The sequence below is a fragment of the Gavialis gangeticus genome, unplaced genomic scaffold (assembly GCF_001723915.1).
Source record: "Gavialis gangeticus isolate Ggan-Ray unplaced genomic scaffold, GavGan_comp1, whole genome shotgun sequence".
Taxonomy (NCBI): domain Eukaryota; kingdom Metazoa; phylum Chordata; order Crocodylia; family Gavialidae; genus Gavialis; species Gavialis gangeticus.
The window spans coordinates 42,412,831-42,438,032 of NW_017729025.1; the positions used below are offsets into that span (position 1 = coordinate 42,412,831).

The window sequence follows — 25,202 nt, forward strand, 5'->3', positions numbered from 1 at the left end:
ACAAACTTCTGTTTGGGAACCATTAGTTTATAGCCAAGTCACAACGAAAATAGTTTTTCAAAGACATTTCCTCAAAAATGTTTCTATCGAACAAGAGAACAGCCCTTCAAATACCTGCAGGATTTATCATCATGAAAGGACAACCTAAGACAATGTGTATTTGTAAGATTGAGGCTAACTGAGCATACAGAACAAACAATGAACTCTAGTAGGCAAGACCAGTACTAAAGAACACCAGTTTGTAGGTACAACATTGGCCAGATATTTGTATACACAGTTTATATTCAAGGAATTCAGCTGTATGATATTAAAAGACAAGTAATATCTTCAAACATGCCTATGTTAAGTGACTTAGGAGCAATTCTTTGATATAACAGGACTTAGACTCCCAAGTCCAATTTTCAAAAGTGCTTAGGCGCTTTTATCCCACATCTTTCAAGAGATTTTAGAAGTTTTAGGTCCTATTGCTCCAACAAATCATGTCTGTTATATATTATAGCAAAACTTCATTATAACAAACCTTGGATGCATGCAAGTTCTCAGATGAACCAGTAGAAGTTAACCAGTTTAGTCTGAGCAGCTAGAAGCACTACTGTGTAATGCTTGTGCAAGGTTCCATGAGCCTGTCTGGATAAGTGCTCTGAGACAGTCTGTGCTGCCAACAGCGCCCAGCCAAGGGGCCCCCGAGTACTTTGCAGGCTCCCCTGTTAGCCTGGAGACAGCTGACAGTATCCAAAGAAACAGGTCAGGGCTGGCTGGCTGAGGGGGCCATCTGCCCTCCTCACAACACCCCTCCTCTCTCTCAGCTATTAAGCTTTCAGACAGAAAACCCACTACTAACTTTTCAAGCCTGTCGATTTCCTTGCCAGCAGCCCTGGAGCCTTACTCTTTGCATCAGCCCACGTTCCCAGTTTCAGTGCAGGTCAGGTGTGTGTGGTTGGGGTTAGATGGTCCTGGGAGTGGGGTACTGGAGCAGTGGGGCAAATCCCCTGCCCACTCCTCAAACCAGAACCTTAGATGGGAGTGAGCAGACCCCCTTGTGGCACTGCTCACGCCAAGGTGCTCCCAAGTGGACTGAGCAGCAGGGCCACCCCTTCATTGACTCCTCACACTAGGGATTTCTGTCCGGGGAGTGGGCAGCGGCAGCTTCCCTACTCCATTCCTGGCACCCAGGCTTTAAATACCACTTCCACTGCTAGGATAGGCAATGGGGGCAGCATTTAAAGCCCAGGCGCTGGTCACGGGACTTGTCAGTTGCACATCCCTGGAGCTGTGGAGAGGGGCTGGGGGTTTTCTCAGCCCCAAAACTGACAAGGGGAAAGGTTTGCTTTGGTGCTAGGCCACAGCAGTAGAGTCCAGCTATATCACAGACTATCTCTCTGGAGGGGAAAGGACTAGAGCTATGCACTCTGGGAAGCCAGAAAATAGCATGGAGGCTTCTACTGGAGAGGTAAAGTATACAGATGTTCATTTCTCCAGTAGAAACTCTACTTTTATCTCCTCAGAGGTGGTGGAAGTTTCTACCAGATCTGCTACTTTTGCTCTGACAGAAACTGCTTGAACGCTTTTACACTTAGGGCACATCCACACATGCAGGCACGTGCTCTTGCAGCAGCTCAAACAAATTTGTGCTGGGGATTTTTGCCTTAGCGCACGTTTCTGGACATGCACTTTGGCATGGGGCAAGTTGTGCCACTTGAGGCAAAATGACCCTGCCCAGCTCCTCCCAGATCTGCAGCCAGGGGGAGCTAGAGCCCAGGGCCAGCACCGGGGGCCAGCTGTATGTCCCAGTCCTGTGCAAAGGCATGTTAGTGGGTTGTGCCGTGCCAGGTCAGGTCACACCGAGCCCATTCAGACTGTGGGTCCGGCAGCACTGCACTGGACATAGCCCGGCTGGCTAGCAGTGCTAGAATACTAGCACTGGGCAAGTGGGGGGCTTGAGCAGAAGCCTCCACACGCTGCCCGCCCCCGCCCTGTGGCATCACTGTGCTGTGTGACATGGGCTCTGTACACGCTGAGTGGACCCAGCCTGGTCTGCCCTGCTAGCGCACAGCTTTCCTGGTCCAGAAACCAGAGCATTGCTCTGGAGAACCGGCTTTCGGATTACCTCAGGGCACAGTTCAGGACTGTACCTTGCCCTGGTTTTTTCCTGCGGGTTTTTTTTTTTTTTTTGATACCTGGATTTCCAGTGTGGGGAACTTTTTTTCATTCACAGCATGCCTCTTGTAGCATCTCAAACTGGAGGCACGCGCGCGCTTGTCAAATTGCAATTCCACTGGTAGAAATGTAATACTTGTATGCACCCCTTGCTTATAACTGATACCTACTTTTAAAGCCAACAACAGGCATCCATTTTTGCATTCTGATGCAGCAAACTGATGTAGCCTATTTCAGGCTTTCATGCATAGGAGTTTTACTATTTATTGCTTTTTGAACAGCATTGTCAGAATTACCTTGAATTCCTTCTATTGTCTGGTCTTTTAGTTCTTCTGCCTGAGTCTGCGAGCATGGTCTAGATGGTCGGGTCTGCACATGGATTACTTCTAACTGAGTTTCATTCTGGGCAACTCGAGTTCTGGGTGCAACTGGAACCGTCTGTTTCTGTGGAACTTTAAATCATGAGAACAAAAGTTGAGCACGATAACAATGAAATATAAAGCAGTGATGCTAGATTTATTTTGGTATTACATGCAATTTATTTCTCAAAAATTAAGTAAATATATACAATAAAAGCAGTATATGGACTGGCATGTACTGCTTCTCAGAACACCTAGCTGTAAGATATATTTTTGACCTCTCACAAAAGCTAGCGGGCTCTATCAGTAGCCTCCACTGAAGCAATCGGATTAATAATAGCAACAGCATACATGAACCCACTTTCCAAGACAAAGAAGTATTATAATTAAACAAAGAACAAAATGGTAAACAGACCGTGTGTGTGTGTTGGTGGGGAGGGGGATGGACTGCTGTAGTCTAAATGAATTTCACGTGGCTAGACCTGACAGTATATGAGGCACTGCCAAGTGTTGGATTTATTTTTCAGTCTCTTTTTTCTTTGTTTTATCCAGTATGTTTTAAGTTATCTTAGTTTCATTTTCTGTTTAAATACAATGTGAAGTAATTACAAACCATAATATGCCTGGGATGGCAGAACCAACTGCATTAAGGATATCTGACACTTAGTGGGTGCATCTATACATGTAATTAAGGCACAATAAATTGGCAGTTTCCACTAGAGTCAGCTGGTCCTAATAGAGGTGCACCGATACATTGGTCTGATATCGGATCTGCACCGATATAAACAAAACTGGCTGTATTGGAAATCAGCCCAATGCAGCCAATAGATGCCTGTGTGAGTGCAGCTGCAGCGCAGCACGCAGGCAATGAGGAGCACAGCCTGGCAGCTTGGAGACCTGTGTGCAGCCGGTAAGTCTGTTGTGGTAGAAGAGGAGGGCAGTTCAACACTCCCCACGGTGAGGAAGGGAGTGCGGCAGAGACTGGGGTAGGTGCTGCCCAGCCAGGAAGGGGCAGGGAATGGAGCTGCAGCTCATCGGGGGGGCACGAGGGAAGGGGGGCATGTGACCCTCGGATCTGTGTGGGGTGGGGCAGACAGGCTGCACTACAGGGTGGAGCTGCAGCTGTGCTGGGCTCTTCTCAGTGGGAGCTGGGCTCGGGGTGGGAAGCAGTGGCATGGGAAGGGGGGCTATGGGGCAGGGCTGCAGCCCCCTATAGCCCCATCTCCCAGTGCCGCCACTGCCCACCTGGTGCAGCCCCAGCTCTTCCTGGCATATGTTCCCATTTTGGCCAAGTTAAAAACCACACAAAATTACTGTTGTTGCAAGCACAGTAAAGTTTTCAGTGGATTTGTAAATGTTTCTGGCCACATTTCCTCTCCTGCAATGTATGTGCTCCCAGGCTCCACTGAGCCTCCTGTAGTGTTTCATGGTACATTTACGGAGCCTGCTGCCAAAGCCATTTGATTGTAAATGTCTGGGTTGGAGTCAGGACTCATAGGTTTGACTTCTCATATCTCTTTCATTAGCTTGTTTTAATAATTTTGCTTCTCATCGGTAAAATGGGCATAACACGGTCCTCCTAACTCTTGAAAACAAGTTCATTAGTGGCCTGAGAGGTGCTCACATACTGTGGTAGGAGTGAAAGAAAGCTCCAGGAAGAACTGAAACTTCCATTACTTATTGGAGGATTTGAAGACTATTTAGTGAAAGACACTGCATAGTGAGGATAAAAAGAAAAAGGTAATGAATAGCTACCTCCTTCATTGGGCACTGAATGGGTAAGGGGCCTGTGAAGAAATTAGTATGTGAACATGCAATTAAAAGCTATGTTGGGATGCTTATACCCAAAGACATGATTAATGATGTACAGATTACTTTACATTGGGCATTTCCTAATTTATGAGTGATTCACTTCAGCCATTAAAATGTTCTTTTAATAGTTTATTTTTGTATGGAATGTGTTTTATAACAGTGATTCAATAAATTATTCTCCCAAACAAGCTAACTTCATTGTTTATTTCCAAAGATGGTAGTGATCTTTGCCTCCTCCTCATACTATTAATTCCATCCCCATTTACATTTATACCAGTTCATTCTATAGCCATGCTTCCTCCGTCTTCTCTCTCAGTATAAGAATCCTTTTAACTATAACACCTTATGTAATCTCAGTATTTTTCCCATCTTCTTTATTTCCCCTTTGTAGGACACATCTTTTCTTAAGGAAATTCATGCCTCAAGGGTCACGCTACCTATTTGACACCATTCCCTATATTTTTCTCTATACCACCGGTTGATAACTTTTTGCAAACTACATTCTCCAGCTCTTTCAAACAGATATTTGAAGTCTTCTGCAAACATACTGTACTAGATTTAAAAAATAAGTATCCAGTATTAAAATTCTTCTCCAAAATACCTCTCAGTTCTGATTTTTTTTGATCTAGCAAAAAAAAAGAAGCCTTGCTAAGAAGAAATCACCTTGACTTCAGAGCAATCCTCAACCATTCAGCCCAAACCATGCTACAGATCTATGCTATCTTCAGATTCCCTTCTAAATGTCTTTCATCTTAATGTTATCTTTAACCTTCAGGTGGTATCGATCAATACAGCTAGCTACTGGATACATATCTTTAATGACACATTTCCTGCCTGCCTTACCTTTAACTTCGTTCAGTTAAATATCTTCTCTAAGACAGAATAATAGTCCTTGGAAAATATTCCATCTCCTTGACTCTAATATGTGTTTATCATTGTACTTTTATCCACAGAGTACTCCTCTACATCTCTTACGTTTTTTAATATACTTGGCAGCACCCATGCCATCATGCCCATGTAAGCAAGGACTTTCAGAGTGAGAAAGAAGCCCAGTGATAACCAAATATGCAGGCAAATAACCAATCATTTTATTGCTGCAGTCAACTTCTGTGTCTGTGGGAGATGGCCATGATGGGTCTGGTTAGCTTTCTGGGTCACTTTCATTCTTGTTTCAGATGATGGTGAAGTACAGGAGAAGCCTTAGCCAGACAGATACACTGAATGATCTTTTCCCAGTCGTGCACAAAGTAGTATCAGCATGACATTAGAATCATAGAAAATTAGGGTTGGAAGGGACCTCAGGAGGTCACCTAGTCCAACCTCCTGCTCAAAGCCAGACCATCCCCAACCAGATTGTCCCACCCAAGGCTTTAGCTAGCTGGGTCTTAAAAACCACCCAGGATGGAGATTCCACAACCTCTCTGGGTAATCTGTTCCAGTCTAACTCCATCCTCTTTGGACCCCCCTTTAGGTAGCTGAAGGCTGCTATCAAATCTCTTCTGCAGACTAAAGCAGCCCAGTTCCCTCAGGCTCTCCTCAGCAGTTACGTGCCCCAGCCTGCTCACCATTTTCACTGCCCTCTGCTGGACTCTCTCCAATTTGTCCACATCCCCTCTGTAGTGGGAGGCCCAAACCTGAATGCAGTACTCCAGATGTAGCCTCATCAGTGCTGCATCAGGACTCATTAGTGCTACCAGTGCAGCTCAGTATACCATTAGCCTTCCCAGCAACAAGGGCACATGTGTTGGCTCATATTCAGCTTATTGTCCACTATAACCCCCAGGTCCTTTTGTGCAAAAGCTGCTGCCTAGCCAGTCAGTCCCCAGCCTGTACCAGTGCATGGGATTTTTCCATTCTAAGTGCAGGACTTTGCACTTGTCTTATTGAATCTCATGAGATTTCTTTTGGTCCAGTCCTCCAATTTGTCTAAGTCTCTCTGAATCTTAATCCTACCCCACAGCATATCTACTACTCCTCCCAGCTTTGTCATCTGCTATCTTCCAGGTCATTGATGAAGATACTGAACAAAACCAGTCCCAGGACTGACCCCTGGGGCACGGCACTTGATGTCTAATTGGCTTCCTGTCACCTAGACATTAAGCCATTGACTACTAGTCTCCAAGCCCAATGATCCAGGCAGTTTTTTATCCACCTTACAGTCCATTCATCCAACCCATATTTCCTTAGCTTGCCTGTGAGAATGTTCTGCGAGACCGTATCAAAAGCCATGCTAAAGTCAAGGTAGACCACATCCAGTACTATCATATGTGAGTTACTCATATGTGTCAGTGGAAAGGTGCAGACACTGGTAGGAATGGGAAGAATCACTCATTTGTTGTTAAATCCTTTCCTAGAACTTAATGCCTATATTTGGACAGCTGTTCAAAGGTATCCATGAACCACTCAAATGGAGTTATAATCCTCCTATCTAGAGTATGTTCAGAGTTCAGGGAATATGAGTGAAGCATCATTGATGGAGTTTCGACAGGTTTCGTTATTCATAAATCCCATGTGGTCTGCCTCATTGCTATCTACTTAGCTTCATTTTTTATGAGAGCAGGAAGAGAATATGTGAAGGAGGTGAAGAGTAGCAATTGGCCAAACAGAAACATATTTCACAAGTCAAAAGGGTTAAAAACTAAAAGGTAACTAGTTCCAGATGTTAGCAGTTACACCAGAGAAGCCCCTTACTGCTGGAACATATGACTTTTCCTGTGCAGCTCCTAACACTGGGGGAAGCCTTTTTGCATTTCTCTACCACTTCTAATTTCAAGTATTTTAAGCACTTTTTCTTCTTTGTTTATGCTCTATTTCCAGAATTTCTCTCTGTAGGTTATTGCCAGATACAGAATATATAAAGAATTCTCCATAGATCAAGCTGTATAACTATATCAGGTTTCAAATTACACTTTTATTTTCCTTGCAACACCATACATTAATGCTGATTTATCAGATATGATGTAGAAATAGCATAGCTTTGCCAAGCATAAAAACAGTATGCATTACCTGTGGAGTAATTGGTTGTTTTTGTAACCGATTCCTGGGCTTCAGAGATTGCTTTCAAAATTAAATTCTTATTTGCCTGTTTGGAAGGTGGCAGTGAAGGTCTGAGAGAGAGAGAGAGAGAGAGAGAGAGAGAGAGAGAGAGAGAGAAATACAATTAATTTTCTATGCAGATATATGAATTCAGCTGACCGTTGTAGGTACTTGTTTATCATTTTACTGACATAATATCCACTATCATGACACTCTACAAATGATATGTTTATATGATTAAGTAATCCTTTTTTCCATCGAAATGTTTTCAACCAATTGACCAGGTGACCAGGCAGCAATGAACCAAAATCCTTAGTAAAAATTCAGTACATCCCCAGCCTCATTCCTTTTTTAAACATCATGAAAAAGGTCATTTCAGCATATGAACAAATGCAATTTTTAACTGTTTAAAAAGGGAAGGGGAGCTGTTGCTTAGGAGCATACAGCAGCTGCTACAATTTAAACTAGCAAAGGGTATGGACACAGGCTGCATATGTAGCACTATGAACTCCCTTGTAGCATTACAAAAAGCATGTTTTCACATGCTCAGGCCATTTGGAGTTCCAGGAAAATGGCAGATACACCACAAAAACATTCCTTTCAAAGAGGAACTTCTTTGAGGCTGTAAGCAGATGTAACGCTTCTGCCAGTTGCTTCTTCTGCCCTAGGATTCTACAGAGCAGGGGTGTCCAACCTTTTTGAATGCGGGGCTGGATCATGAACTTTTTAATCACCCAGTGCGCCGGCGAGCCATATTCAAACACCCTCTGTCTTGGGCTGTGTAGTCCAACTGCACCTGCCTGTTACTGCAAGGTTCATGGTAGCTGCTGGTGGGCAGGGGCAGGAGGGACCCATTCCGCATCCAGCCAGCTATTGCCCCAGAGACTGAAGGGGAGAAATAAATAGCTCCACATCCCCATCCCCCAAGCAGCACATCCCCACCAGCCGGTGCTGCCTGAGGGGGGCTGAAGTGAGGTGGCCGCTGCACCGCAGCCCCTCACCCACCTGCCCGCACGGCCCCTCGCACCACGGTGTCTGGCCGCCCGTGTACGCAGCCCTGGTGGCCCCAGCGCTGCGAGCCCGGAACGCGGGGTCCAGCAGACACCGGCTCCTGCCGCCTTGCCCTGCAGGTCATGCCATGACCCCGCCTGCCAAGGCCCCCATGCTGGCTTCCCACGTGCTTTTGGGGATGGGAGGAGGCCGACCAGGTCAGCACCAGCCAGCAGAAGCGGTGGCGCAGCCATGTGCTGCTCGGGACTGACTGGCACAGGCAGGGGAAAAATGCAGTTGAGCCCCTGCTGCTCTGGCTGGGCTCGTCCCATCCTGTCCCGAGTGGCACACGGCTCCACCGCTGCTTCTGCTGGGTGATGCAGACCCGGCCAGCCTCTTCCCGTCCCCAGCCACTTCTGGGAACCCGGCTTCAGCCACATGCTGCTTCGGATGGGACGGATCCAGCCGGGTCAGCACTGGCCAGGAAAAGCAGCATGCAGCTGAAGTCAGCTTCTCACATGCGCTGGGGAAGGGAGGAGCCTGACCCGGTCTGCACCGGCCAGCAGAAGCAGCGGCGGAGCCGTGTGCTGCTCGGGACTGACTGGCACAGGCAGGGGGAAAATGCAGCTGAACCCCTGCCACTCTGGCTGGGCTCGTCCCATCCGCTGCTGCTTCTGCTGGGTGGTGCAGACCCAGCCAGCCTCCTCCTGTCCCCAGCCGCTTCTGGAAACCCGGCTTCAGCCACATGCTGCTTCAGATGGGACGGATCCAGCCGGGTCAGCACCGGCCAGGAAAAGCAGCATGCAGCTGAAGTCAGCTCCTCACGTGCTGCTGGGGAAGGGAGGAGCCCGGCCCGGTCTGCACCAGCCAGCAGAAGCAGCGGTGGAGCCGTGTGCCACTCGGGATGGGATGAGCCCGGCCGGAGCAGCAGGGGCTCAGCTGCATTTTCCCCCTGCCTGTGCTGGTCAGTCCCGAGTGGCACATGGCTCTGCCACTGCTTCTGCTGGCTGGTGCTGACCTGGTCAGCCTCCTCCTGTCCCTAGCAGCACGTGGGAATCCGGCTTCAGCTGCGTGCTGCTCTGGAAGTGACAGACCTGCCCAGGTCAGCACCAGCCAGGAGAAGCGGCGGTGGAGCTGGGTGCCACTCGGGACTGACCGGCACAGGTAGGGGGAAGGTGCAGCTGCCGCTCCATCTGGGCTCATCCTGTCCCAAGCAGCACATGGCTACTCCTCTTCCCACACGCACCGCATCGGCAACGTCAAGCTGACACGGTGCGTGTGGGAACCTTGTCCCTTCCCCAGCCCTTCAGCAGCTATCAGGAAGCTGCTGAGGGGCTGGGGGAGGGACAAGGGGTGGGAATGAAAGTAAACAGTGTTTACTTTTGTTCCCCATCGCAACACTGAGGGGCACAGAAAATCAACTCTCAAGGCTTTCTGTTCCCGATTAGACTGATAATGAAAAATTTGAGATCATAGAAATTTTCAAGTACCTTCTTTCAGGCTTTGCCGGTACAGAAACACTGCTGGAGATGCTTCCTATCCGTAACCCACAGTCTTCTTCTTCCTCCTCCTCTTCTCCATCATTACTGAATTTTTTCACTTTGACCACTGAACTTATAACTGGCAATTTTCTCTTCCTGGAGCTTTCTTCCTGCAACTAACCAGGCAGTCAAAACAATTCACTGATCAGATTTGCAGATATACAAACAAGGAAAGAAATTATTACTCTGCTGAAAGGGAAAAGATGGTGAACTTCCTGTTAAACAATACCTAGGACATTGAGATTTTTTTTTACTGTGTACAGAAAACATTGAGAACCCGAGTTCAAAGGATGTGAAAAAACAGCTACTTTAATTACTGGCAATTTTCCATGGTTAAACATTAAATAGCAGAGAGCAAAAAAAGAGAGTTACTTAGAGATAGTCCAACTAACAGTAATAGAAAGAATGAGGTCTTGTAGGCAAGTCAACTCCTTTTGAGTTAACATAAGATGAAACCTGGCTGGGAAGGGGATAATTCATACTCCTTGTATTTTCCTAAGTAAACATTAAACTTCATTAAGAAGCTAGGAGCCCTAATAACCTGAAAGTCAGCTATTCCTTTTTCGTTCATACACACAGATGTCACAGATGTACCTGGATACTCCTAAAATGATCAGCTAGCTGTCAAAAGGATTTTGGCTTCCATAAGAGAGTAGAACAGGAACCATCTTTTAATCTGTGTCTGTACAATGTCTAGCATAACAGCATCCTGGTCTGTGACTATGGCTCATTATTTGAAATGCAAATAATAATGCTTTTAAGACCAAGATTCAAGCAACTTGGATACCAAGGTGCTTGGCACATTAAAAATACAGAAATATGTACATAAACAAGTAGATGGATGTATTTGCTCTTTCACCCTTTAGTGTCAGTCTTTATTTGACAGATCTGCAAAGAACTCATGCAAGACCACAACTACTCCAATGGTCTAGAGATCAAAATTACCATCATTTTTACTGTATTCACTTGCATACCACATACCAAAAGACTTTTCCAGAATCATGGATGAATTCTGACCACGTGGGGCAGTGGCAGAGTATACTCTTCAGGTCACTCACCCTTCCCCTGGCTGCTTAGCCAAAATCTACACAGCCATTCATAGCCACTGCTGAATGGCAGCAGCCTTTGACTGAGCAGCCAAAAGCTGAAACCAATTTGGCAGTGGTTGTAGTTGTGACGCTGAAGAGTGGACTCTGCTCCTCCCTCAATTTGGCAATCAGGAGAGAGAAGTGGAACAGCCATCCCCCTGCCCCCAAGCTTCCATTCTGGCATAGAAATCAGCTTCCCTGATTAAGACATGCATCCCAGTTTTGGGAGGCTGGTTTTGGGGGAAAAGGTGCATGTGGTATTTAAGTAAATATGGTCTTTCAATACCCCAGATTAGTAAAGCATCCAACTAGAGCTGCTCTATCAAATTAGTCAGCAACTTTTGAGACAATTTTTAAAAAATTATACAATCAGTTTGGGATGGGAAACACAATGGGTAAAAACTTGTTCCAAATGAAATAAATGTCAAACTCCCAATGACCTCCATGAAGGCAGGATTTAGCTGTAGATGCCCATTATGGCCGTGTCCAGACGAGTGTGGCTATGCAGTATGTGGCACATGTTCAGTTGTTTTCTGTGCTTTCCAGGGGTCAAAAAATCCTGCAGAGAATAAAAGTGGAGCAGTGCACACACAGCAGCGTGCGCTCCTCAAAAGTGGAACTGGGCACCCAGAGCCGCACTGTGGCTGCCAGCCAGGCTCCACGTGGCAGAATCACCACTGCTGCAGCCCCGTGAGGTCCTCAGGTAAGGCTGCTGGGGCCAGCCCAGTGCTGCCTGCAGCCTCGCCTGCCGCCCCCAGGGTAACACACTGTGTGCAAGAGCATGCATGGCACAGGTGTTCCCTGGGGACAAGAAGCAGCAGTGCAAGGTGCGCTGCCGCTAGTTGTCTCTGAGGAACCAAACATCCACACCATGTGTACACGTGGCCTATGTCTTTGTTGCATGTGGGTCAAGCACAAATATAATTTACATCTGTACACTAACCTCATTGCTTATTTTATCAGCACTCAGTTTGGAGGCAGGCCTGTAACTCTCTGCTAAGCTGCCAAATGCTTCTGGATTGCATAGCTGGATTGCCTCCAAAGACCTGCAGCTTTGCATGTCTAACTGCCTGGCTCCCTGTTGGCCACCTTGCTGCAGCAATCTGTTTAAGTGCATGCCGGCATCTGTACTTCTGCTAGCTGGTGGTCTGTAGATTTCAGCAGCAGGACGAGAAGAGCCGTAAGTTACAGTTACAATAGGTTTCTTCCGTGACAATGGATTTTCCTGAACAAAATTTAGGTCTTCATCAATGAGATCATCTGGTTCGGGTTTAATGTCAATCACAGCTTCAGAAGGTGACAACTCCCTCAGGGGCTTGACTGTTGACATCAAGCGGGATGCAGATCCATCTTCACAAGACTGCCTGGTGAAAGAAGAGGTTGCAAATACTTAACTAATTCCCAAATAAACATTTATAAAAAAAGATTGGAAAAACCTTTTTGGTAGGTAAGGATAAGAAAGAAAAATACAAAATTGATTCCTTAAGAATTCTGACAGATTTAACCTCTATCTTTTGGTAGATAAACTATGCACATTTATTGCATGAAACAGCATAAAGATAACTTTCCTGGTATAACATGATGTTTATGCAAACTTGTTTTCTTCTTGAAGCTGAAATAGGTTCCATATCTTAGTTCTGATCTCACCATCTAATTGTTTCAAAGGGCAGTAGGGAATAACAAGAGTAACATATTTCATGTAGTCTGTGTACCTGCCAATTAGCAGACGTACCGTACAGCATTGGCTCTTTGCTCTTGTGAGCTGGTTGAAACTCGTGAGTCATTTCTTTCAGACCGAGAGTTGGAGACTGTAAGAGGCTGTAAGATTTCCTCACGTCTTCTCTCATCACTCCCACCTGAACTGTTTTTGCTGGGAGGCAAGCTGCTCTCAAAGATGCTAGATTCTGAGGATTTTAGGCTAGTTGGTTCTGTGGAGAAAGTTACATTTGACCTTTACATAAAATTTAAGAAGTAAAATGTAAGCAGCAAGTGCAACCTCAAAACTACAGAAGAATGAGGAACTAACCATCAGCAGCAACTTGATTCCAATGTAAAAAAGCAGCAAGATCCATTTGCAAAATCACATTTTCTGAAACGCCAAAGTACCATACAACATTTTTCTCAATGGCCAGGACCCTTAAGTTTACATAAACTATATAAAATCATACAAACTAAGGATAGTCAGTTAATAACTTTAAAAATACCTGCCAAGCGTATATGGAATGCATACAAAACTGCATGGATGCCTATTTCCAAAGCTAAGTTATTGCTCTTCTGGACAAACTTTACTCACCAGTAGTTACAGATCTAAGTTTATCCAACACACCATGGAGCCTGAGAGGTGGGGAAAAAGGAGAAAGAAAAGATGAGTTATTCAAATTGTTTCAAAGCAATAATCTATCAAAAGTCATCCACATTCTATAGATTTTTTATATATGTTATTGTTACAGTTATTATTATTTAGATTTATATTCCACCCCGTGCATCTAATTTGTGGGACATCCCACTTTTCATCTATCAATCAACCCTCCATCTCTATGTCCAACTGCAAAAGAAAACCAGTCAACATTTGTATCTAAATAACCTTTCAGTTATAATATGAACTACAGCTAAAAATGACTCTACAGCCAACCTTTTTGAAAATGCTGTGTACTGCACCTAATCTAGTCAGTCTCCATATTTCTAACAGATGTTGGATTTATAGGCAATGCTCTTAAGAGATATGTTAAAAAATGAATGAATTTTAGCCAGATCAAATTCAATGTCTTAGCATGAAGAATGTATGAAGAAACACCAAATAGACACTACTTTAAAAGGCATAAACCAAACCTGTGTAAAATTTAAAACTGACTGAGCAGACAAAACCAAAAATGTGTATCTACTTTTGGAACTCAAACCTCAAACTTTTTATATAAGAATTAGGACCATCTGTTAGAGAAGCAAATCTAGGAAATGGAGATCTGACCATAAAAGCCAAATTTCAAAATACTAATCTCTTCTGATTTATCTTTTACCATTTAATTTTTTAAATGGTAGCATAAATTTATGCTTCACATAATCTTAATCTTTTCTGTTTTTAACTACTATATTCTTCAATATTTATATTTGCTAAAACATTTGTTATAAAGTAAATTTATATTTCTCTTATAGATCAGGAGTCCTATTTCTCTTTATAGCTTAAAAAGATATTGTTAAAATCAGCAATCTAAAAAAAATGAATCAATCTTGACAATGCTATTCAACAATAAAGAATCACTTCTTATTTTCTTTTTACACCTCAAATTCTCTATCCCCCCAACTTCATTATGAACAAATGCTTTAAACTTCAAGACTAAATGAACAACATTACTCTCTATTACATACTACCTTCTCTCATACCACTGCATTTACTCGAATACAAGACAACCTCGATTATAAAATCACCCCCTAATAATTAGATTCTATATATGGAAAATGTATAAATATAGAATGTAATTATTAGGTATCTGTCTTGAATTTGTCCCCTTCCCACTGCTACAGAAGGGAATATAAATCTGGTGGGTCAGGTAGCCCCTTTGCCCTCTAACCCCCTCAATTTCTTTCTCCTGCAGCTCCTTCCCCGCCTCCTTACTTTTCAACCCTCCTCTCTCTAAGCAGATAGAAATGAGAAGCAAATTTGAAAAAAAAAGACTTAAATAAATATAGCTGTAGTAATTTGCATGTCATATTGATAGTTCATCCAGAATTCACATATTTTACGTTTTTTTGAAACTGCTGCAATTTTTAGCACAGGTACTCCATAAACACATTTTAAGTAGCACTTCAGCACCTACTTATACATAATACAAAGTATGTATGATATTAGCCCAAAACTAAAAGATTCAATTTACCATATGGCTCACTGGGTTGGGCCCCACCACAGTAAACAAACAACATTTCAAGCCATGGTGATCCCACAGCTCAGTATTGCTCAGTTTGTGTGTACTTCAGATACCCCCTACAAAAGATTCAAGTGCTAATAATCCCCACCCATCCGCTTATGACAGGAAACAGGTGTTATCACAAGTTCTGAGATCCTTCAAACTTTTATATGCAAATGAGGTGTAGGGTAACCTAGTCTGGTTCCACTTCATGGAGGGCAGGGCCACACTAATCATGCGCAACAGGCTGAGAGAGGAGGCAAAACGGATTCTAAATGAACTGTCTGAGGCCCTGTTTAGTGATGTCTGTCAGACATTTAAGCCTGGTGAAGAAACAGGAATCACTGGAAACAGAAAAGAAAGGTGCAGCTCAATTGTGGGGGTGAAGAAAAAGTAAAGTGTATTCAGTGTGGTGGTTCACCATGACTTTAGAGTTGGTGTTGAGGGGAAATGCATGCAAAGGTTAATACCATGCATCTTACCCAGATGGGCTGCACTAACTTATTTTTGTGGTAGTTTCCATCAGTATGCTTGTCCCATATAGGCCATGTGTTTTATAGTCATGCACAGTGTTGGCTACATTTAATCTACTTCACAGCTAGTTTCCATTGCTGAGCACATGCTGCTTTTAGCAGCAGTATAATGATAGACAATGTATTTAATGAGGTTTCCATGTACAGAAATGTAAGACAAGGAGCTTCCTTCCCCGCCCCCCTGCCCCTGCTGATTGGAGTGGAAAACCTTGTCTTTTAGTCAAGTAAGTATTTTATAACATAGTCTGGGACAAAGTCTATCTAAAAATTGTTAGGGAAAATTCTAGTACTGAAATTGAGAGTATCTATATTGTTTTTGAAAGTATTCACAGTCACTAAGGAAGAAAGACACAAATGTATCATTCTCTACTTAACTGACAAGCTAAAACAGTGTTTACGTACAGGAAGATAAATAATCAATGAGTGAGTAAAAGTCTTCCTATTTTTTTTAAGTATTACATTGCATACTCTTTTCTGATACTTCTGACGGTGTCAAGAAAAAGTGAGATATAACATTTTACCACAATTGAAAAATATGCCCAGGAAACAAAAATGCAACATCAAAATCTACTTGATAAGTAGAGTTTGAGGTAAACAACTGCCCCATCAGCTTCTCCTGATAATTTTCGCCCCTTTACTATTTTGTTTCCCCATCCTTTAAAATTACTTTCCTGCCCTTTTGCTATATGAAAGACTCAAATAAAGAAAAAGAAACTTGACTAATTATACAGGGAACATTTAAAGTGATCATATACAAATTGCTGTGAAGTGAAACAAGCCAAGTGAGAAAAATGGAGAAATGTAACGATGAATCTATTTCAATTAAAAATTAAAAATATCACTTGCAACCAGATGGAAAAAAACCCAGAAACCAATTCCATATGATGACAAAAACTTTCAGAAAGTCAGGAAATCTCCAGAATGACACAGTATCTCTTTAAAATACTACAGACCTGAACATAAGAAAAGGTTAACTCCATAAACCACCAGAGAGTTGTTTTAAATAGGTGAAAATTATATAGGGTTACCATACATCCAGGTTTTTCCAGATATCTTCTTTTTGAGCCCTCTGATCTCTGTCTGGGTAGGTTTTTTAGATCTGACCAAATCTCTGGGACTTTGCTTTGCTCTGCTGGTGGGAGCAGGAGGAGGGCAATCAGAGGTAACAGGGAACAAAGGCGTACCTGCCTGCACCTGCAGAGGAGCATGCAGACCCATGTGGTGCTCCAGATCGCCCCCTCCCTGCTCCCACCAGCAGAGCAAAGCAAAATCCCAGACATTTGACATCTCTGACCTGATCAAGACAGGAACAGCTGGGGCCCCTCCAACAGGGCTGGGGGGCGAGGGGTTAGTTGGAAGTGCAGGGCACTGGCACCGCACCAGGAGGTTGGGAGTGAGGGGCACCACCAGGGACAGTGGGGGGGGCTGCAGCTTGGGAGTGAAAGGCACCATCGTGGTCTAGGGTGGCCTAGGTATTGTGGTTTGGGAGTGAGGGGCACTGGCGGGGCCCAGGTCAGTGGGTCAGAAGTGAGGGGTAGCAGCAGGGCTGGGGGGAGGGGGGCTATGGCTTGGCAGTGAGGGGCAACAGAATGGGTAGGGGCAGGGCACCAGCATGTCACTGCCTCCCCCATCATATTCCCCCCTGCCCTCCTCTCACATGACAGGTGTCCTCTTTTTTGACCTGGAAATATGGTAACCCTAGGGTATAACCAGCGATGTTTTAGGATACAAACTAAGCTCCTGAGTGGATGGCTTAGAAGAAATTTCCCATTTAACTAGGCTGGTTCCTAATTGTTCATAAGTATTTGGGTTTTTTTAGGGTGTTGCGCATGTTCGTCTCTGTGAAGCATATAGTACTAGTTACTGTGAAAGAGGGGACACAGGACCAGATGGACCAGACACACTAATTCCTATGCATCTACAGCAGGTGTACAATATCATCATCTAAGCCTGTGACAATGCACAAAAGAGACATTTACAAAATAAATCTGCTTTAACCAGATGTGACTGCACTGTATGATGTTCTCGAGTTCATCTCTGTGGGGGAGGAGAGGAGCCGATGTGCCCTAAAACCCCACGCCGTGGCGCTAATAGAGCCGCGGTACGCCCCGCGGCACAAAGTCCCAGGGCCGGATTACTTACCCTCCGCAGGTGTCCCCAGGAGGAGGGGCTCGCAGCAGCTCGGGGCCCCATAAAGGAAATGCCGGCTGCTGCTGGCAAGGAGGAACTGGAAGCAAGCAGCAGCGGAGGAAAGGCCGGCTGGAACCCTCGGGAGCGAAGGGAAGCAGCCCAGCACCGAAGCCGGGTCTTCCGGGGTAAGGGAAACCGCTGCGGGTCCGGGAGCCGGGAACCGTATTTACCTTAATAGAGCACGGCGAAGAGGTGAATGGACCTCAACAGTGACTAAAGGGCTCGAGGGTCCCCAGGGAGCCTGGAAGGGGACTGAAAGGCCCTAGGAGCACCTGAGGGAGGGCACCGACACCCACAGTGTACAGGGAGATACCCAGGGGGCCAGCAAAGTGCTCAGGCCGCTCCCCAGTGGGTGAGAAACCCTAGCTGTTAACTTTGTGTTGTTATTTACCTTTTCCGTTGTGGAATCTGTGTTAACAAACTGACGAGGGACACGCGTGTTGGGCGGTCCCTTTACTTTGGTGGAACGGGAGAGGGTGTAGGGGTGGCGGAGCCCTTGGCTACGTGGGACACCCACAGACCCCGGAGTCTCAACTTCGGACTGACACACGTCAGACAATAAACACTGAACCAGGTGATCATCAAAGTCATCGCAGGCGGTCCGGACGTGTACGGCCAACGGGGAGCAACTCTGAGTGGGTCATAAGGGGGACGACACTGAAGAAAGGGGCGGGTTTTGCTGAAAACAATAGACAGCAACCCCTGCCCCGGACATCTGGTGCATTGGCCGGGAACCCGACAGGGGCCTCCTAGCAGCGATTACCAAGCCTGATGGAGCATTCCCAGGTAATTACGGTGACCGAAACATTGCAGCAGGCTGCGACCTTAATGGCTCAAGTTCTACAGCAACAACAATCGATGAGGCAGACCAGCATACAAGAACATATGCTTCAACAACAGGTGTGGGCCCAGAGAGGGCCATGGGATTTTAGGATGCCAAAAATGTCCAGGGAAGATGATCCCGAGGCGTTCCTCGAAACGTTTGAGAGAGCGGCTCTAGCAGCCGGACTAGAGAGGTCGAAATGGGCAGGGCACCTAGGGGTCCTACTCACCGGACAAGCCCAGGCCGCATACAGGGTGATGTCCAGGGCAGATGCTCAGGAATACAATAAGGTCAAATCAGAGATCTTGAGATGACTGGATATTACACCAGAGCGACATTGCCAGACCTTCCACAAGGAAAAGTCGGGAGGAATGAGGGCACCTCACCTGTTGTGGCAACACCTGACAGACAAATTAAACAAGTGGCTTAGGCCAGAGATGACCTCGAAAGAGGAGATATGTGACCAAATCCTTCTGGAACAATTCATATTGGACCTCAACGAGGAGACCCGGAGGTGGGTAAAATACCACTGCCCTTCATCGTCAAGGGAAGCCCTGAGGTTAGCCGAACAATTTGATGCCGCCCAGGGCGACCTTTGCAAAGGCAGTGAGAGTAAAGGAAAGGTCACGGCCGCTAGACAAGACAAGGAAAGTAAGGTGAATAGAAGGGGTAGCCCCACAAGTCTGGTATGCTTCTTGTGTGGGCGAAAAGGGCATTTTGTCAAAAACTGCCCACAGGGGCTTCGAGTGAGGACAGCCAAGGGCACGGAGAGACCGAAGAGAGCTAGAAGAAACCCCAGAGACAGAAGCGATGGATTGAGGGGTAGGAGGCCAAGGAGCGGAGGGGATTCAGCCCCTACCAGAAATCCGGGTCTGGGTCGGAGGACATCCCATCACCGCAGTGGTGGACACAGGCTGTACCCAGTCGCTGGTCCGTCCCTCGCTGGTGTAATGGCAACAGGCACGACAGTGTCCCGGAGTACATATGCTCTGTCTCCACAAGCAGAAATCGTATGTAGAAAGGCGGCTACTGGACATACAAGTAAAGGGCATCTGGCGACAAATGCCAGTGGGCCTAGATGAGGATATTTTGTACCCAATGATCTTAGGACGGGACTGGCCGGAGATATATGACATACTGGCCACACTCCGACGGTCTGAGGATCCAAGAGAAGGACTGGTAGGGAGCGAGTCTGAAGGGACTGACGAGGCAGAGATGGAGGCGCTAACCAACGCTAGCCGCTTCCGAGAGGCCCAGGAGGATGACTGAGAGTTGCGGCCATTTTGAGAGATGGAATTGGAATGACTGGCCACTCAGGTAAGGTCCCCCAAATGGGAAAGGCCCATTCCCCGGGTTGAATTGAGAAGAGGGTTGTTGTATAGAATAAAGGCAGGCCAGACCGAGGGAGAGGAAGTGACCCAACTAGTTATACCTCAGTCCTACAGGAAACCCCTTTTAAAGCTGGCCCACAATAACCCTCTCGGGGGACACAGGGGGAAGCATAAAACCGAAGCCCGCCTCATACGATGGTGTTTCTGGCCTCGTATGTATGAGGACATTGAAAGATACTGTAAGGCTTGCCAAGCCTGTCAGAAGGTTAGTGCCTACAAGCCGCCCAAAGCACCCCTTCAATTAATGCCGGTGATCTGAGAGCCATTTGCTTGAGTGGCATTGGATGTAGTCGGCCCATTGCCTCGGAGTGCAGCAGGGCACCAGTTTGTACTGGTATTGACTGATTACGCGACCCGTTTTCCCGAAGCCATCCCATTGAGAACAGCCACGGGGCCTAAGGTGGCTCAGGAGCTGATGAAATGGGTGGCTCGGTTCGGGATACCCAAGGAGATTATAACGGACCAGGGAACTAATTTTATGTAGTCGGTGTTGGGAGCCTTGTGCAAGGTATTGCAGGTGCACCACCTAAAAACCACGGTGTATCACCCTCAGACCAATGGCCTGGTGGAGCATTTCAATGGAACGTTAAAGGGTATGCTGCGGCGGTGCACCCAGGCTGAACCCAGAAAATGGAATTTAATGGTGCCGCCCTTATTATTTGCGGTCAGAGATGCTCCTCAATCCTCACTAGGGTATTCACCGTTTGAATTGACGTTTGGACACAGGCCTCGAAGCCTACTAGACATAGTAAAGGAAGGGTGGGAGGCCGAACCAGACCCGGGAAGGGGAGCCCCAATCCATGTACAGGAGTTACGGGAACGTCTGCAGACAGTGAACCAAGTGGCCCAGGCTAATTTAGAACATGCGCAGGACAAGCAGAAAGAAAGGTACGATAGCCAGGCCCGAACTAGGGAGCTAAGAGTGGGACAAAAAGTGTTGGTGTTACTGCCCAGTGCAACCAGCAAGTTCGCAGCAAGCTGGCAAGGACCTTTTATCATCACCAAGCAGACAGGTCCTGTGGACTATGAGGTATTACGCACAGGCACTAAGAAAGAATGACAAATATACCACATCAATCTTTTGAAAGAATGGCATGAGCCAGAGGGCCTGCTAATATCACGGGACCCTGAGACGGCCGAACCAGGAGCACTAACTAGTAGCTATAAGGAGAGGGACCCACCCTGAGAGCACGTATCAGTGGGGAAGGAGCTGCAAAGTAATCAGCTCTTGCAGTTAAAGAGGTTATTAAGGGAGTTTGATGACGTTTTCACCGAACAGCCTGGGAGGGTGGCTGGAATCGAACATAAGATTATCACCAAGGAGGGGCAAATAGCTAGAGAAAGGTGGCGCAGGATTCCTTATCACAGGCGACAGCCCATAAAGGAAGAACTGGAGAAAATGTTAAGGCAAGGAATTATTGCGCCTTCCTGCAGTCCCTGGCGTAGTCCCCTAGTCACGGTGGAGAAACCAGACGGTAGCTTAAGGCTATGTGTGGACTTTAGGAAGTTAAATGCTATGTCCCAGTTCGATGCATTCCCAATGCCTCAGGTCAATGAACTGGTTCAGCATATAGGGCAGGCAAAGTTTTTTTCTACCCTAGACCTGTCCAAAGGCTACTGGCAAATTCCATTAAGGAAAGAAGACCAACCTAAAACAGGCTTTGGCACGCCCTGGGGTTTATTTGAATTTAGGAGAATGCCTTCTGGCTTGAATGGGGCCGCGGCCACATTTCAAAGACTAATGGATTGGGTCCTAGCCCCACACCAGAGCTATTCTGCCTATATTGACGATATTGTAATATATACAGAAACCTGGGAGCAGCACCTAAGAGCCCTCCGTGCCATTCTACGGGAATTGAGACAGGTGGGCTTAACCGCTAACCCAAAGAAATGAGCCATAGGGAAGAGACAAACCAAATATTTGGGGTTCTTGGTTGGGCAAGGCTGCATAAAACCCCTCATGGATAAGGTCGAGGCGATCAGAGACTACGTGGCTCCCACGAACAAGAAACAAATGCGGGCATTTCTCGGGCTGGCGAGCTACTATCGAAGATTCATTCCTAAGTTTGCTGAAATGGCTAACCCGTTAGTAGAGACCATGAAAGGGCGCAAGGCAGGCGGCATCGAATGGACTGAGAAACGATTGCAAGCGTTTGGAGATCTAAAAAAGGCCCTGTGCCAGGATGTAGTTCTACATACACCCAGCTTTAATCTTCCTTTCACGCTACAGACAGACACTTCAGCCTACGCCTTGGGAGCAGTGTTATCACAAGAAGTGGAAGGGGTTGAGCGACCAATAGCCTACGCCAGCTGGCGACTTGATGACCACGAAAAAAGGTATTCTACCATTGAGAGAGAATGTTTGGCCATTCGTTGGGGAGTGGATTATTTTAGGTTTTACCTCCTCCGGTGGGAATTCACATTGGTCACGGACCATGCTCCGTTAAGATGGCTGAACACAGCCAAAATGGACAACGCATGCATCATGCGATGGGCCTTAGCCCTACAACCTTTCCAATTCCGGGTGATATATAAGCCAGGTAAGGACAACACTGTCGCGGATTTCTTGTCAAGATGTGGAGACGAAACACTAAGGGAGGATAACAAAGAGGAGAAGGAGGGAGACGGCACTAGGAAAGCACCTGGCGGTCTCTTGAGGGGCGGGATATGTGGGGGAGGAGAGGAGCCGACGTGCCCTAAAACCCCACGCCATGGCACTAATAGGGCCGCGGTACGCCCCGCGGCACAAAGTCCCAGGGCTGGATTACTTACCCTCCACAGGTGTCCCCAGGAGGAGGGGCTCGCAGCAGCTTGGGGCCCCATAAAGGAAATGCCGGCTGTTGTTGGCAAGGAGGAACCGGAAGCAAGCAGCGGCGGAGGAAAGGCCGGCTGGAACCCTCGGGGGCGAAGGGAAGCAGCCCAGCACCGAAGCTGCGTCTTCCGGGGTAAGGGAAACCCCTGCGGGTCCGGGAGCCGGGAACCTCCGGCGTTGCCGTCCCTGCAACTGCAGACGCCGCAGAAGAGCGGTTCGTCCCGGCGGGAGCCGTATTTACCTCAATAGAGGAGCATGGCGAAGAGGTGAATGGACCTCAACAGTGCCTAAAGGGCTCGAGGGTCCCCAGGGAGCCTGGAAGGGGACCGAAAGGCCCTAGGAGCACCTGAGGGAGGGCACCGACGCCCACAGCATACAGGGAGATACCCAGGGGGCCAGCAAGGTGCTCAGGCCACTCCCCAGTGGGTGAGAAACCCTAGCTGTTAACTTTGTGTTGTTATTTACCTTTTCCGTTGTGGAATCTGTGTTAACGAACTGACGAGGGACACGCGTGATGGGCGGTCCCTTTACTTTGGTAGAACGGGTGTAGGGGCGACAGAGCCCTCGGCTACGTGGGACACCCAAAGACCCCGGAGTCTCAACTTCGGACTGACACACGTCGGACAATAAACACTGAACCAGGTGATCACCAAAGTCGTGGCAGGAGGTCCGGACGTGTACAGCCGACGGGGAGCAACTCTGAGTGGGTCATAAGGGGGACGACCCTGAAGAAAGGGGCGGGGTTTGCCGAAAACAATAGACAGGAACCCCTGCCCCGGACAATCTGGAATTCTGCAGTAATAACTTTCTGAAAGCAATTCCCTTGATAGGATTCAAATGTCTGAAATTCATTTTGTTAACCTTTATGAATACAGTCCCCTCATTTACCATAATGTTTCAAAGCCTTATAAAAAGGTCAGCAGGAACAACGAATACAGAGGGAATACTAGCTTCTTAATCACTTATTTTTGTATGTATTTGTTAGTATAATAATTACTTAATTACTGACAAGCTAAGAATAATAATTTTTAATGACCATTTTCCCCATACTGCCTCACTTTACATATAAAAAACCAATTACTTGATCAGTGTTATTTGCATAGTGATAAGATACACAATTTCTCATAAGCTCAAACCTCATTTACAGAAAGCACTCACAAAACAACTGTATTAAGTAATGCTTATGGAGAAGTGATAAACATACCATACAGTAAACCTGACAGTGTTGTTCCCGAGGAAAAGAGAAAGATCCTCTGTCATCTGTTCCTGACTCTTCTTATTGGCAACCATGACCATGATATAATCAGGAAGCTCTTCATCTAATTAGAAAAGGAAAGAATAAACCCATATGTTACTTTTAAAGTAGCTTTCCAGTCAGCAATGATGTATTTTAAAGATATTTTTAAAGTATGGCAGACCTAGAATGGAGGCAGTGATTACAACCCTGAAAAAAATCAGACTATTTCCCCAATTTTATTATAAACACCACAGAAGATGTTTATTAATCAGTTAGTACTAAATGAAGTAATAAAGACTAAAATCTTGACCAAAGTGGTATATTTAAGTCCTCTAATAATTTCCTGCAAATCTGTATGCAAACTGCAAAGTTTTAGAAGTCCTGTCATTTGTACAAATTATTCTGTGGGCATGTCTACACGTGTGCTTTCATGTGCATTAAAGCGCCACAAAAAATGTGCTCTTTAGCTAATATGCATTAAAATAGGCTAATGCACATTTTCTAGTACCTCACAATGGAGGTACTAGATTTAATGCACATTTCCTAAAGAGCATTAATGAATGTGTAAACCCACCCTGTATCACTGACAATACTACCGTAACACAAAGATACTTTAGCAAAACCTTTTTTATGTTATGGAATGCTTATTTATGACAGCACAACAGGGAGATTCTCTAATAAGCAAATGAACAAACAATCTTTTCAGAGACAAATTTTTAAATTTTAATACAAGCTTCAGACATAGCTAAAGCACATAAGATTGTCAACTCTATTAGAGCTCAAATCAAAAGAAATAATAAAACTTAAAAATAAATAAATAAATGAAGTACACACACACACACACACACACACACACACACGGAGGAAATGAAAAGAAAAAGGATATCAAAATACCTTTTCATTTTTGTACGACAGACTTTTATTTGAACACTCATGATATAACAACCCACTGTTGAGGTTCAGTGGTAGAATCCTAACCCAGGTTCACATATAACTACAGCTATCAAGCCTCTGAACATTCAGACTGTCTGGCCTTTGGATTCTGTCTCAATGGCCTATGCAGGGGTTGAAAGTCTGAGCACCCTCCACTCCCCTCCCTACACATATGCATCAAAAGGCATGGTAACCTCTCACACATATACCATGGTCCAGAAGGACAGACAGTTGCCTACTTATGTTTTCTCATTTATTCAGATACTTTTAAAGCTAACAGCCCTATGCTGCAACTGCTTTCTCCTCCACTAACAGAGACTAAATGGCTCTTGTCTAAGACCTTCTACACCAGTGGTCTCCAACCTTTTTATGGTGAAGATCACTTTTTGGAAGTAAAGGGC

General features: G+C 45.9%; 1 protein-coding gene across 2 annotated transcripts in view; it reads right to left on the bottom strand.

The window, feature by feature from the left end:
* ZC3H14 (zinc finger CCCH-type containing 14) overlaps positions 1–23,976 on the bottom strand; it is a 37,296-nt gene extending 13,320 nt beyond the window's left edge. For both annotated transcript variants that reach the window (XM_019518684.1, XM_019518683.1), the window contains exons 1-7: positions 23,836–23,976; positions 13,277–13,317; positions 12,716–12,911; positions 11,927–12,347; positions 9,845–10,011; positions 7,335–7,435; positions 2,454–2,609 (exon numbers count right to left, since the gene is read on the bottom strand). In XM_019518684.1, the coding sequence (XP_019374229.1) occupies positions 2,454–2,609; positions 7,335–7,435; positions 9,845–10,011; positions 11,927–12,347; positions 12,716–12,911; positions 13,277–13,317; positions 23,836–23,927 (1,174 nt within the window). In that variant the 5' untranslated portion in view covers positions 23,928–23,976. The remainder of the gene's footprint in view (positions 1–2,453; positions 2,610–7,334; positions 7,436–9,844; positions 10,012–11,926; positions 12,348–12,715; positions 12,912–13,276; positions 13,318–23,835) is intronic.
* Positions 23,977–25,202: the final 1,226 nt, after the last annotated feature.